Source organism: Crinia signifera, chromosome 3, assembly GCF_055691185.1.
Source record: "Crinia signifera chromosome 3, ASM5569118v1, whole genome shotgun sequence".
Classification (NCBI taxonomy): Eukaryota; Metazoa; Chordata; class Amphibia; order Anura; family Myobatrachidae; genus Crinia; species Crinia signifera.
Window position 1 is genome coordinate 20,544,201 of NC_139219.1, and position 13,353 is coordinate 20,557,553.

Here is a 13,353-nt window from a genome sequence, read left to right on the forward strand (position 1 = left end):
TAGCTGCATCAGCAGAGGAAAGTACAGGGTACATAACCATAGCTGCATCAGCAGAGGATTAGTCCATGGCACCTAACCATAGCTGCATCAGCAGTGGACAAATACAGGGTACATAACCATAGCTGCTTCAGCAGAGGACAAGTCCAGGGTACATCACCATAGCTGTGTCAGCAGATGGCACTGACATAAGTACCAGGGTGGCAGAAAACCACAGGATTTGGTGCTATCAGTGATGGTTTAAGTAAGAGAAGGAAAAGCACATTAGGGAAGAGGGCCCTGCTTATGAGAGCTTACATTCTACAATCTAGGCTAGCTTTTAATCCTGCTTTTATTATGGTTATAGAGTATACCACCAGTTCCTTGTATGCATTGCAGCATTGGGATAGATTGTATTCTATTCTGCTTGTATAACTAGCAAAATGCTTACAATAACAATGGGAGAATGTAATCAGCCTTAGTGTCCCACTGTCCTGTGGTTGTGTTGGGCAGAGAGGCAGACAGAAGCCTGAGACTGTTACCGCATCGCCATGTGGACACCGGGATGGGTCTGGAGAGATTGGTGACCGTCCTCCAAGGCAAGCATTCCAACTACGCCACTGACCTGTTCACGCCCATCCTGAGAGCCATTGAGAAGGTGAGTAGTGTGCACGGGGGTGTTCCGTGTTCTCCTTGTGTCTGTATATGTAGCAATCAGACATGTATAAATTGCTGAGACAGTATGGATGTAAAAGGTGTATCTTCATTATCTTCATATGGAATGGTGCTGCACTCAACCCCTTTATTTTCATGTTTTACGTTACTCCTCTAGGTGCTTATTACATGTTATGAGAAAGATGGCCGTAAGATTAGATGACAATCTTTACTAATAAAAACAGTGCGGTAACCAGACATTTTGGCTCGCGCTGTGTTAATTTAAGGATGTGGCTTCAAGGTGAAGGGGCGTTGCCACATATTAGTACCAATTCACATTACACCACACATTAGTGCTCATTATGCACATTACGCCATGCAGTGCCACTTGTCCACATTCAACTGCAGTTGCACACAGGGCATGGGAAATTGTGTGGGCTTGATAAAGTGCGGGATATAGAGCAGGTTGGATACGCTCATAGTACATTCACTGTGACATGGGTTTAGGCAGTGCGGGGTTGCTGTCGGTGTCCTCAGTGCAGGGTCCACTGTAGGAGAGCCATCTGTGTCGGTAATACAGGTGTGCTGGTGGTGTAATCAGTTTGAGGGTGGCAATGGTATCAGCATTGCAGGTGGCAGTTGTGTCAGCAGTTCTGTGGGTGGCTGTGTCGGCAGTACAAGGGTGCCAGCAGTGCCATCCTTATGCTGCCAGGCTGCTGTGGGAAGAGAGGCCAGCTCCAAAGTGCAGTCGATCGGTACCATCTGGGAATATGATGCGACAGCGGCGGGAGAGCACATTTTGAATCATCAATGTGCAGCTGCTGATTGGCTGAGAGAGATGTCTGTTATGGCTCTCAGCCAATCAATGGCTTTCATATTGATTCCTGATTGGCTAAAAGCCGTAACAGATGGCGGCCAATCAGCGGCCATCCATTAATTCAGTGGGACTTTTGATATCTCCTGCTCTGCGGCAGCCTTTCCCAGCTCCACAGCAGCCAGAAAGCAGCAGGAGGAAGAGGTGGGAAAGCGCCTGTCCTGACCGGCATCTCCTTGGTTTGTAGACTAGGTGGGTGCCAGCAGTGCACCCACAGTGCAGATACGCTCTGGGAAAGGCACCGCTGGCACACACTTAGTTACGGCTCTGAATAAAAATATAGGGGTACATACAGATTAGAAAACACATTATGAAAATGATATGAAGGGTCTAATTATAGGAGGTTGGGCAGTAAACAGTATTAACCACACACCCCAATACTATATCAGTACCCCAATGCACAAGGAACCAGACCATTACGAAATGTAAACGTTATATGTTGGGAGGTGAGGCAGGGATAATCCTGGCAAAGATCAGGATTGGTTCTTACCACATAAAGTCTATCCGGACGTCCACTGATGATGTCATTGTCCAGTCTGCTTCATTGCTTGCCAGTGTCCAATGATATCTCTCACATTCTCAGGGCTCCCAGGCTCCTCCATACCGGGGTATGCTGGGGAGAGAGGACGGGAATCACGTGGACATGGCGTACCGTGTAGTGGCGGATCACATCAGGACACTGTCTGTTTGTATCGCTGATGGAGTTTACCCCGGCATGTCCGGAGCAGAGTGAGTACTGAGCCACTTATCGCACTGTTCCTCCGTTTCCACCAGGAGAGGCCGCGTGTGCCGCATCTGAACATCTCGCCTCTCCACCTATACAATTAAAACTCTTTATGACCCTGCAGCAACTGAGGGGCGGATTTATTAAGCTCGGTGAAGTCATAAAGTGTCTGTTTTTTATCACCGGCCAATCAGCTCCTACCTGTGAAGTTACAGGCTTGGTTTGAAAAATGACAGGTAGGAACTGATTGGCCGGGGATAAAAATCAGACACTTTATCACTTCACTGAGCTTAATAAATCTAAACCTGACTTACAAGTGCCAAGATAGTGGGCCGGACTCATAGCCGCAAAGTCATAGGCGGTGGCTAGTAGTGAATCCTAAAATGGGCTGTTCGGTGGGCGTGTCAGTGCAAGCAGCTGCAGGCATAGGAGACCACAGTCAGATGGAAACACTGCACCTGCCATCGGGCTGCTGCACATTTAGTTTGAGCAACTGATTGTGACACCTAATGATGCGTCTTTTGGCGCTGAAAATGGGCATCTCCGTCCTTGCACATTCGGCCCCGAGGATGTGCACAGGGAAGGAGTTCTTAGCGGCAGATGCATAAAGTCACAGATGTGTGACCGCCATTAGTTGCTGCTGCGTGTGCTTCTGCGACTACCAGTGCTTCTGCAGCCCAGTGTATACTCAGCCAGTGCTGTTACGATCCACCGTCTGTATTTTATGCCTTCCTCACATTTTCTATATCTTTTATATCACTTCTAATAACCCGAGAAGCAGCCGCTGCTGATGAATAAGCTTTTGTTTTGCTCTTTAGACTCGTGTTGCGTCGTATCCTGCGCAGAGCTGTCAGGTTCTCCTCCGAGGTTCTCCGGGCCCCTCCCGGCCTCCTGTCTGCTCTGGTCCCCACCGTGGTGGAGATTCTGGTAAGCATAAACCCTGGACCCCAAATCTGATGTCGGTGATGCCCATGTATGTAAGATTTGTGCATGTTCTACCATAACCCCTCATCCTTCTGCATTGTATGTTTGTTCTGTAGGGAGACACATACCCAGAGCTGGAGAGGGAGAAATCACAGGTCAGTGATCCTAGTAATTATCTGCTGTATTTTATCAGTAAATAGATTGGGGTGGTTGGACTGCACCCGAATTCTAAGCAAGTTGAAGTCTACCTTGGTGTAAAATGCAGGTGCACACGCTACACAGTAAGAACATGGCTATTCTAAAAAATATATTTTACATGGATTAAATCGTCATGGCCCTTTTTCTGGTTCACTAGCAAAGGCAAATTCGTTATCAAATGGACAAATCCATGTGCACTGCAGGTGGGGTAGATGTAACATGTGCAGAGAGAGTTAGATATGGGTGAGTTATTTTGTTTCTGTGCAGGGAAAATACTGACTTCTTTTTTTTAACATTGCAATATAGATCTCACTTTGCAGTAAAACTCCAATCAAATCTAATTCTTTCTGCACAAGTTACATCTGCCCCCCCCCCTGCAGTGTGCATGGTTTTGTCCATTTGAGAAGGAATCTACCTTTGCGAGTGAACCAGAATAAGGGCCCATGTTTGACCAATGGCCAGGTGACCTCATCAGGTGCATCCCTAACAAGTTCAAGCTCAGAGCACAGCACCCCCACTGCCCCAAGACATCACACTAATGAGAAATAGCAGTTTAAAGGCCCCCATACATTTGAGGCAAGAAGTCTCACGCAATCCCCCTTGAACCACCCAAGATCTTCCTGAGCATCAAGATCGCATGCGATCCTTTTGCATATGATTTATCACTTGCGATCCAAGAAATCGTACTTGCAGCCTTTGCCACCTCTGGCTCCGATCTGAGGTGCACTGGACTGCGCTTTGGATCAGAGCATGCAGCACGATCATGAAACGTTAGCTACTTTGTGTAGTATTGGCGCTGGAACCTGATTGGACGCCGCATTGTGCCATTGGTCCTACATAACCCTGCTCCAGCAGTTACAATGTGAGGCATAAATGCAGGTCCTAAGAATTTGAATGCAACACAACAATTCTCAAGTTTGGCTGCTGTGCGTGATGCCGGGAGAATTCTGACGTTTTTTTAAAGGGACTTTTTATTTACTAGGCACGGAATTGTCTTTTAAAAGGACCATTATTTAAAAGTCAAAGTTCTACCACCATCACGCACGGCCACTGAACTCGGACCCTATTACATCCTGCCATAGATGTGTCCGCTGTTCTAATGCTGCCTCTCAGGTGTCGCATAAAATGTTATTTGTTAATTATTTCAGATTATGAGAATTATTAACGAAAACGAGGAGGCGTTTCTGATCTCTCTCCAGCGCGGGCGTCACATCATTGACCGCACACTTCAACAAGAGGGGTCTCGTAAACCTTTCCCAGGTATGTGACAGTCTGCATTTCCAAGGTCACCTATTGGGGAGTTGGTGCAGGGTGATCTCTGTTACTCATGTCTATGTGAGTCTCACACCAGCTGGCAGAGGTGAATGTGCTGCTTCTCTCTGCTGTTTAAGCATAAAGCCTGGGGCAGTCCCTGGTGCTGCAGACAGCTGACCATTCTTATTTACTAAGATGGGAGTTCTATTGAAGGTGAGATGTTGCTATCAGAAATTACTCTTTAATTATTTAGCACCTTCTGGAAGATAATAGATAGAATCTGTTGCCCCTAGCAACATCCCATCTTAGTACATAAACCCCTGTGTCCCCTAGTAGTTCTCTGGACTCATGTGTGTTTCTGCCGTTCTCTGCAGTGAGCGTGGCCTGGTCTCTGTACAGGAGCTTGGGTTTCCCCCTGGATCTCATCGGGCTGATGCTGGAGGAGAGAGGATCTACCCTGGATAAGGCCGCCATAGAACGTCTGGCTGTGGAGGAAGCAGAGGTCAGCAGCTTATATAATTTGTAACGTACTGGGTACCAAATCCTGGCACACAGCATGCCCATGGTCAGGATCCCGGGAAGTGGAATCCCTACCCAGTAGGATTGCCAATCATTTTTTTTTTAAATTCAGGGCATGCCCCACCCCCCAAACGGCCACCCCGCACATTTACGTACATGGGTAGGTGGTTTGGCTGGGAGTGGTGCAGACTTGTGCAGCCTGCGCGGTGTGACCACGTCACACTGCGCAGAGCCGCACCCCAGGGTCATGAACAGCCAGGCAGCGTCTTCTGAGCGCGTGCTGAGATGCTGCCCGGCATTAGACTGCACATGCGCAATCTAATCCTGAAATCTCAGGATTGGAAACTCCAATCCCAGGATTGAAATCCCGGCAATTTTGAGGCCAAATCCTGGGATCCTGCTGATCCCAGGATTGGCCACTCTAGATCCCAGTGTGTATATTAACCCTAATCCTAAACCACTCCTCTCACTGCTTAACCCCATATATATAAATATATCTATGTATCCCTCCTATATATCTATATACCCTCCTATGCATCTGTACACTTGCATGACATCAGCTATGGCCTGAGCACGCAGAAGATCAGAGGGTCTGATTCTGCGTCGCACACTTATCGAACCCACGTCCGGATGGCCGATGCAACTTGGTTCCTGCGTATAGTCCTTAGTATTAGCCCTTGTACCTGCTTCATTGGGTGCATGAGATTAGCCTGAAACAGGCGCCCCTCCATCATATGCAGGAGTCAGAAGAAGACAGAACACGCCCACACAACTCTGACACTCCCACAACGATGTCCTTGTAGCCGTTGAGTTGCCACTTACGCTGTAAATGCCTATATCCCGGCTTTGCTCATAGATGCTTGTGTTCCCCATGGCCCACACACAGTATGCTAACATGCTAGATGCAGTCACAAACAGAAATGCATCAGGCCCATGATCAATAAAACACTGCAACATAAAAAACATTTTATTCTGAACTATCTGCTGCTGCAAGATAAAGGGACAGTACACGTCCATGGTGTTTGGGTTACTGGTCTATATACAGTCTGCCGTACCCAGGTGTTACTGGTGCAGACACTGCAGATTGTTACTGGTCTGTCTGCCGTACCCGGGTGTTACTGGTGCAGACACTGCAGATTGTTACTGGTCTGTCTGCCGTACCCAGGTGTTACTGGTGCAGACACTGCAGATTGTTACTGGTCTGTCTGCCGTACCCGGGTGTTACTGGTGCAGACACTGCAGATTGTTACTGATGTGTTCTCTCTGCTCAGATGAAGGTCAGAAACCAGCAGGCAGATAAAGTCCCAGCTGCCCTGCATCTGGATGTCCACTCTCTGGCCGAGCTACAACGCAGGGAGGTCGTGGGCACCGATGATTCGCCAAAGTATGACTACCATCTGGCGGGGAATGGAAGATACGGTAAGAGGCTTTCCGTACATTACAGAGCGTTTATAGTGATCCGTGTATACAGTAACACGTTACATTACACAGACCGGTCATATGTGTATATGGTATTCAGGCCAGATATAAGGGCCAATTCAGGGAGGCTGACATCCTGTCCTGTTCATGGGAACGCCCATAAAATGCTGGGAATTCCCATGGGCGAACCCCATTCCCACCGCCGTCCGCCCCCGGCCCTCCCTGATGCCATCATTATACGGCTCAGCGGCTATGCAAGTCGCCCGAAGCCATTCACAAATGCGGGCTGCACATGCGCATAATAGACCACGTGTATGCGCAGTCCCCAGAACATGGGGACGGGGCCGAACTCGCTATATAGCCAGTGATTCAGAATCACCCCCATAGTGCAGTCAGCCAGCGACTGCACAGACGTGGCAGGATTGCATACTGCCCAGTGAAGAGGAATATCTGGGCGCTGCGGACAAAGTGCAGATGTATATTGTGGTCATTATTTTTGTGTGTGTGTGTGTGGTAGGATACATGCAACTCCAAACGGGTGTGGTATAGGGTTCCGACAGTCGGAATCCCGACAGTCATTAGCCCAACATCGGGATCCCGACAGCCCGGAGTCAGACAGCATGGTGAGCGCAACAAAGCCCCTTGCAGGCTCGCCGCACTTGCCACGCTGCGGGCACAGTGGCTCGCTACGCTTGCCACCTATTCTATTCTCCCTCTATGTGGGTCATGAACCCCCACAACAAGGGAAAATAGCGGGTGGCCGTTGGGCACCTGTCTGTCTGCGTTTTGACAGTCGGGATCCCGACTGTCGGGACCGTGTCCGGCACCCCTCCAAACACTACCCCATTGTGGACTGGTTCCACCTATGTCATAGTACTGTATGACAAGCCTGGCATAGCCTGGTACTGGTTGTGGGGGGTTCCTTCCTCCTCCTCATCCTCCTCCTCCTATCTTCCTTATTCTCCTCCTCCTTCTCCTTGTTCTTTCTTTTTCTTTCCTTTTTCCTCCTTCCTCCTTAGGCCGGTATTAAGTTACCTCTGATCATGGGTAATTGTGTCACCAGTGGGTTATTCAATTACCAAGCCACAGCATATCGGGGATTTTGTTTCACCTGCTTCTGAAAACAGGGCCAGCGAGAACACACGTGTCACTGAACTTGTGTGTCTTCGGTTGAAATTTTATTTTTCTTTGAGTGTCAAAATTGGAAAGGCTCCAAAACCCCCCAGAGAAACATCGGTTGAAAAAAAGAAATCATTTTTTTTACACCCGATGGCTAATTGAATACCAGCCTTACGGTCCGATTCAGACCTGCTCACAGAGCTGCGAATTTGCAGCATGAGCGACTATCGGATGGCCGCGCATGGTATGCTGTGCACATGTGCGAGCCATCTTTGCTAAGACAGCCGGCGAAGGCTATTCTTCATTGGCTACTCGCAGGGTGATTGACACATTCGCAGCCATGCACCTGGGTTGGATTTCACTCGGATGGGGCGGCCTTTTCCTCTGAAAGCCCGCAGCCCAGCGAGCAGGTCTGAATCAGGCACTTCTATCCAGTAAATATATCCAGCGCCAGATCTGTTGGGAATTCCGAAAAGATGAACCTAGTAGTCTGCTAATTACGTTTTTTGTGGTCTACAGATGATCTTTATCCAACTCCAGATGTGACCCATAATCTTATCTCCTATTTGCAGTGTTTGGTCCCTGTCAGGCCACCGTACTGATGCTGTACAGGGACCAGTCCCTGCAGACTGAGGTTGGCGGAAGTCAGCGCTGCGGGGTCATCCTGGACCGGACGTGTTTCTATGCAGAGCAGGGCGGGCAGAGCTCTGACCTGGGGTACTTTGTACGACAGGGAGAACAGGTAAGAGCTGTCTAATAATAGATCTAGGGGTTATTTACTAAGCACTAAGTTCTAAAACCCGATTCTTCTCATCGTGTTTATGGCAGGTAAGGGCAATGCCTTTACTAGCTCTGTTTTTATTATCCTACCATGGCCCTTCTAAATTTGGGGCGTAAACACAATCAAAATCGCCAAGTTTGAGAACCTGACGCTTAGTAAATAAGCCCCAGAGTCTGTGATAACCTGTTATCCCTGTGATTCAGTCATCCGTGTCCTCTCCGTGCAGGATGTCCTGTTCCCGGTGGAGTCTGTGCACGTGGCGGGAGGTTACGTGTTGCATGAGATTACTGCGACTGAACCGCTGAGAGTCGGGGATCAGCTTCTGCTGTTTCTGGATGAGGTATTGGAACCAAGCAATACAAAACACAATGTCGCTCATTTGTCTATCACGAGCGTTCTTAAGCATAGCCGTCAACATTTCTTCACTAAATTGGGATAATCTAATCCTTGTATCCCCCTTTTCAGACACAGCCATCGGGATGTGTAGACCCTTATACTTGTATAATTAGACACTTACAGAAATAAGGTTGTGAAGTCACAGAATGTAATTTGCATGGCCACACCTAGCTACTGTGTCTCTGTGCTGATAATGCATTAAGGAGTGAGGATGGTGAAGACGTCAGTAAACTTCTCTCTTCCCACAGGCCCAGCGGCTGGCATGTATGATAAAACACACAGCCACCCATCTTCTGAACTTCGCCCTGCGCCAGGTTCTGGGGAAGAGCACGATGCAGCGAGGGTCACATGTCACGGCAGAGCGTCTGCGGTTCGATGTTAGCGTCACGGTGAGGACTGCGGAAATGCGGTTTATTGATCTGTACAGGTCCTCAGGATTTCTGTGTAATTATCTGTGTCCAGGGGAGGTCTGAGTAGTTTTGTTTGTTAAAGGACTTTTTTGAGGAACAAAACATCATTATTCTATAGGAAAATATTGCTTTTCAGACCTGATTCGGCAGCGGCGATTTCACAGGCAGGGCAATTTATCCTCCTGCAATAAAATCCCGCTGGCCGCACGCAAGTTGATTACAGGAAGCTGGCATTTGTGGGTGGCAACCGGCTGTATTCTGGGAGTGTCGGGGAAAGCGGAGGCGAGCCCAGGAGTTCGAGGGGAAGTCATGTGACGTCAGCTCCGCCCCCGATCAGCCTGTTTCCATTGCAGCCCCCGAGTATGTACTGGGCTGCGCACAGACTGCACACACTGGGGAATCATTACATGGTGAGCAGCTTGTGAAAGGATTTCCAGCCAATCACAGATCCAGCTGGTCTTTAAATGTGGTGCTAAGCAACACGGGCCGGGACTTCATTCTGGCTGGGCGGCGTATACCTGATTGTTGGGCTCTGCAAATTAGCAGAACAGGGATCAGGCCTGAATAACCCCTTCAGTTAGTTGTAAGAACCGATCATAGAATTCTAATAGAATTATCAGTCCTGAATCAGCGTTCTGCTATGCGAAAATGACTGTGAATGGAATGCATCTTCAGCTGTGGTGGAACTACAAGTGTCAGCAGGCATTGCCAGTTTGCCACACATTACTGTAATTGCCCTATAATATCTTATCCCATAATGAGATAAAGAAGCAATATTTGATGGGGGTTTTTTTTAGCTTGTCAAGACACGGGGAAATTTACTAATATGGGATGTTGCTATCGGCAACCAATCAGATTCTATCAATTGTCTTCTAGAAGTTGCTAAATAAATTAGATTCTGATTGGTTTCCCATAGCAACATCCCATGTGATATAGAACTCCCGTTTTAGTACATTTCCCCCACAATGGGGCTCATTCTGAGTTGGGAGTGAAGTAGTAAAGAGTAAGTAAAGTTAGGCGTAGACTATACAACTATTGGGCCCATGAGCCAATATTCGGGTGCTCAACCTTTTATTCTGTGTAGTACGAAGGTCTGAACGTTCAGCCAAGTGCTGATAGAATTGTCTAAAAAGGGCCTGAAATTTAGAACACGGTTATACTTGCCAGAAGACATCACATAGCGGCCTGTGGCTGCATGCAAAAGTAGACAGTATTTACCCTGCATGAGAAAAGTATGCTCATCCCCTGTGGTGCAGCATGATGTGTTTCCACCTCAGAATCCGCTCCTGTGTCTGTGTGTAACATTGGGCATCAAATTGGATGTAGAATTCATTTGATTTTTTTCTCTTTATAACTCATTGTATCTTCTCTGTGTATTCCTCGTTATTACACGTGTGACCTGTCTGTGTATTCCTCGTTATTACACGTGTGACCTGTCTGTGTATTCCTCGTTATTACACATGTGACCTGTCTGTGTATTCTTCGTTATTACACGTGTGGCCTGTCTGTGTATTCCTCGTTATTACACATGTGACCTGTCTGTTTGTTCCTCGTTATCCCACATATGACCTGTCTGTGTATTCGTTGTTATTACACGTGTGACCTGTCTGTGTATTCCTCATTATTACACATGTGACCTGTCTGTGTATTCCTCATTATTACACGTGTGACCTGTCTGTGTATTCCTTATTATTACACATGTGACCTGTCTGTGTATTCCTCATTATTACACGTGTGACCTGTCTGTGTATTCCTCGTTATTACACGTGTGACCTGTCTGTGTATTTCTCGTTATTACACGTGTGACCTGTCTGTGTATTCCTCATTATTACACGCGTGACCTGTCTGTGTATTCCTCATTATTACACGCGTGACCTGTCTGTGTATTCCCTGTTATTACACGCGTGACCTGTCTGTGTATTCCCTGTTATTACACGTGTGACCTGTCTGTGTATTCCTCATTATTACACGAGTGACCTGTCTGTGTATTCCTCGTTATTACACGTGTGACCTGTCTGTGTATTCCTCGTTATTACATGTGTGACCTGTCTGTGTATTCCTCGTTATTACATATGTGACCTGTCTGTGTGTTCCTCGTAATAACACGTGACCTGTCTGTGTATTCCTCATTATTACACGAGTGACCTGTCTGTGTATTCCCTGTTATTACACGTGTGACCTGTCTGTGTATTCCTCGTTATTACACGTGTGACCTGTCTGTGTATTCCTCGTTATTACACGTGTGACCTGTCTGTGTATTCTTCGTTATTACACGTGTGACCTGTCTGTGTATTCCTCGTTATTACACGTGTGACCTGTCTGTGTATTCCTTACTGTTACACATGTGACCTGTCTGTGTATTCCTCGTTATTACACGTGTGACCTGTCTGTGTATTCCTCGTTATTACATATGTGACCTGTCTGTGTATTCCTCGTTATTACACGTGTGACCTGTCTGTGTATTCCTCGTCATTACACATGTGACCTGTCTGTGTATTCCTCGTTATTACACGTGTGACCTGTCTGTGTGTTCCTCGTTATCCCACATATGACCTGTCTGTGTATTCCTCGTTATTACACGTGTGACCTGTCTGTGTATTCCTCGTTATTACACGCGTGACCTGTCTGTGTATTCCTCGTTATTACAGGCGTGACCTGTCTGTGTATTCCTCGTTATTACAGGCGTGACCTGTCTGTGTATTCCTCGTTATTACACGCGTGACCTGTCTGTGTATTCCCCATTATTACACACGGTGCCTATGTGTGTTGCTCTCTGACGCAGGCTGTATGTATCGCAGGGTGCGGTGAGCAGCCGGCAGCTGCAGGAGGTGGAGAAGCTGCTGCAGAAGTTGATTGCACAGGACCAGGAGATTCACACTGCGCAGATGCCGCTCTCTGACACCAAACGTGTCCAAGGTCTCCGCACGGTGGATGAGGTACAGATTTATCCGGCACAGGCTTTGCTCTATAGGAATATTACACAAGCGTTACTAAAGGCCTTACATGGCTGCTATGTATCTGCCTGATCAATGTTCCCAGAACCATTGTTGTGCATCTGTTGTACCCTATGGGGATGATTCAGGTTTACTAGCTATTTAGCAAGTTTGGTCCGGGGACCGATGTTTCGTGTCTGCGCATGCGTGTGGCCATCATTACGCATGTGTAGACCCGCACAGAGCGGGGCAGACAGGGGGCTGCCCCATGGGAACGCCAACATTTCCTGGCTGTGCCCACAAAAACGTTGGGTGCATGCGAATGGATTTGTCAGCGGACACATCCATTTGCATGAAACCGCGGGCATTCGGTCGGCGAAGGGGGTCGGCCATTTGCTCCGGCATATACCCGCTCTCTAATCAGCAAAAGAACGCTGCTTAGCGAGCGGGTCTGAATCAGGCCCTGTATCTCTACATGAGCACAGACACCCACCCTCTCCCTCTCTGTTACAGTTGGCATCCTTACCTGTACCCCCTGATAACCTGACAGTATCCCGCTCTGTACGTTTGAGCTCACTTCTTGCCTGAGGCCTCTGTCCTCTCATCATGTTCTGGGGGCCAAAAGTCCTTAGAATGTGGATACTGTATAGGACAGTCCTATGTGTCTTGGCTCCCTCTTTCCATCCACAATTTTCCCCCTTATATCTCAGAGATCCCGTCCCCCATCTCAGCATCCACCACCTCCTTTGTCCTTCTATATAATTGTATGCAATACTGTTGGCTTCCCCTCCGGCAGGTGTATCCGGATCCTGTGCGCGTTGTATCGGTTGGGGTCCCGGTGGAGACTGTATTGAATCCGAGCTCTAACGCTGCTCGCCAAACATCAGTAGAACTTTGCTGCGGCACGTAAGAAAATACATTTGTATCGGTTCCCCTTTTTGGGGATTTTTTTTCCATGTGCCTGTTTTTGGAAATAACGTTCTGTCTTCGTCTCCTCATTCATGTAACACTTTTTTTGTTTCTTAAACTACAGGCATTTGCTCAGGACAGGAGCCATCGAGGACATAGTCATAGTCTCTGAAAAACCATTGGCAAAAGGGATAGTCCGTCTCATCGCTGTTACGGGAGAAGACGCCAAGCAGGTCCGTAACTTTGCTCCCTAATATCTTCTC

The 13,353-nt window shown here is 47.8% G+C and overlaps 1 protein-coding gene across 2 annotated transcripts in view; it reads left to right on the plus strand.

Annotated features, from left to right (window-relative positions):
• Window positions 1-13,353, plus strand: part of AARS2 (alanyl-tRNA synthetase 2, mitochondrial) — a 28,636-nt gene that overhangs the window by 7,941 nt on the left and 7,342 nt on the right. For both annotated transcript variants that reach the window (XM_083175441.1, XM_083175442.1), the window contains exons 5-17: window positions 490-634; window positions 2,088-2,233; window positions 3,047-3,155; window positions 3,269-3,307; window positions 4,499-4,610; window positions 4,979-5,106; window positions 6,395-6,542; window positions 8,234-8,403; window positions 8,669-8,782; window positions 9,087-9,227; window positions 12,047-12,184; window positions 12,978-13,087; window positions 13,215-13,323. In XM_083175441.1, coding sequence (XP_083031567.1) covers window positions 490-634; window positions 2,088-2,233; window positions 3,047-3,155; window positions 3,269-3,307; window positions 4,499-4,610; window positions 4,979-5,106; window positions 6,395-6,542; window positions 8,234-8,403; window positions 8,669-8,782; window positions 9,087-9,227; window positions 12,047-12,184; window positions 12,978-13,087; window positions 13,215-13,323 — 1,609 coding nt within the window. The remainder of the gene's footprint in view (window positions 1-489; window positions 635-2,087; window positions 2,234-3,046; window positions 3,156-3,268; window positions 3,308-4,498; window positions 4,611-4,978; window positions 5,107-6,394; window positions 6,543-8,233; window positions 8,404-8,668; window positions 8,783-9,086; window positions 9,228-12,046; window positions 12,185-12,977; window positions 13,088-13,214; window positions 13,324-13,353) is intronic.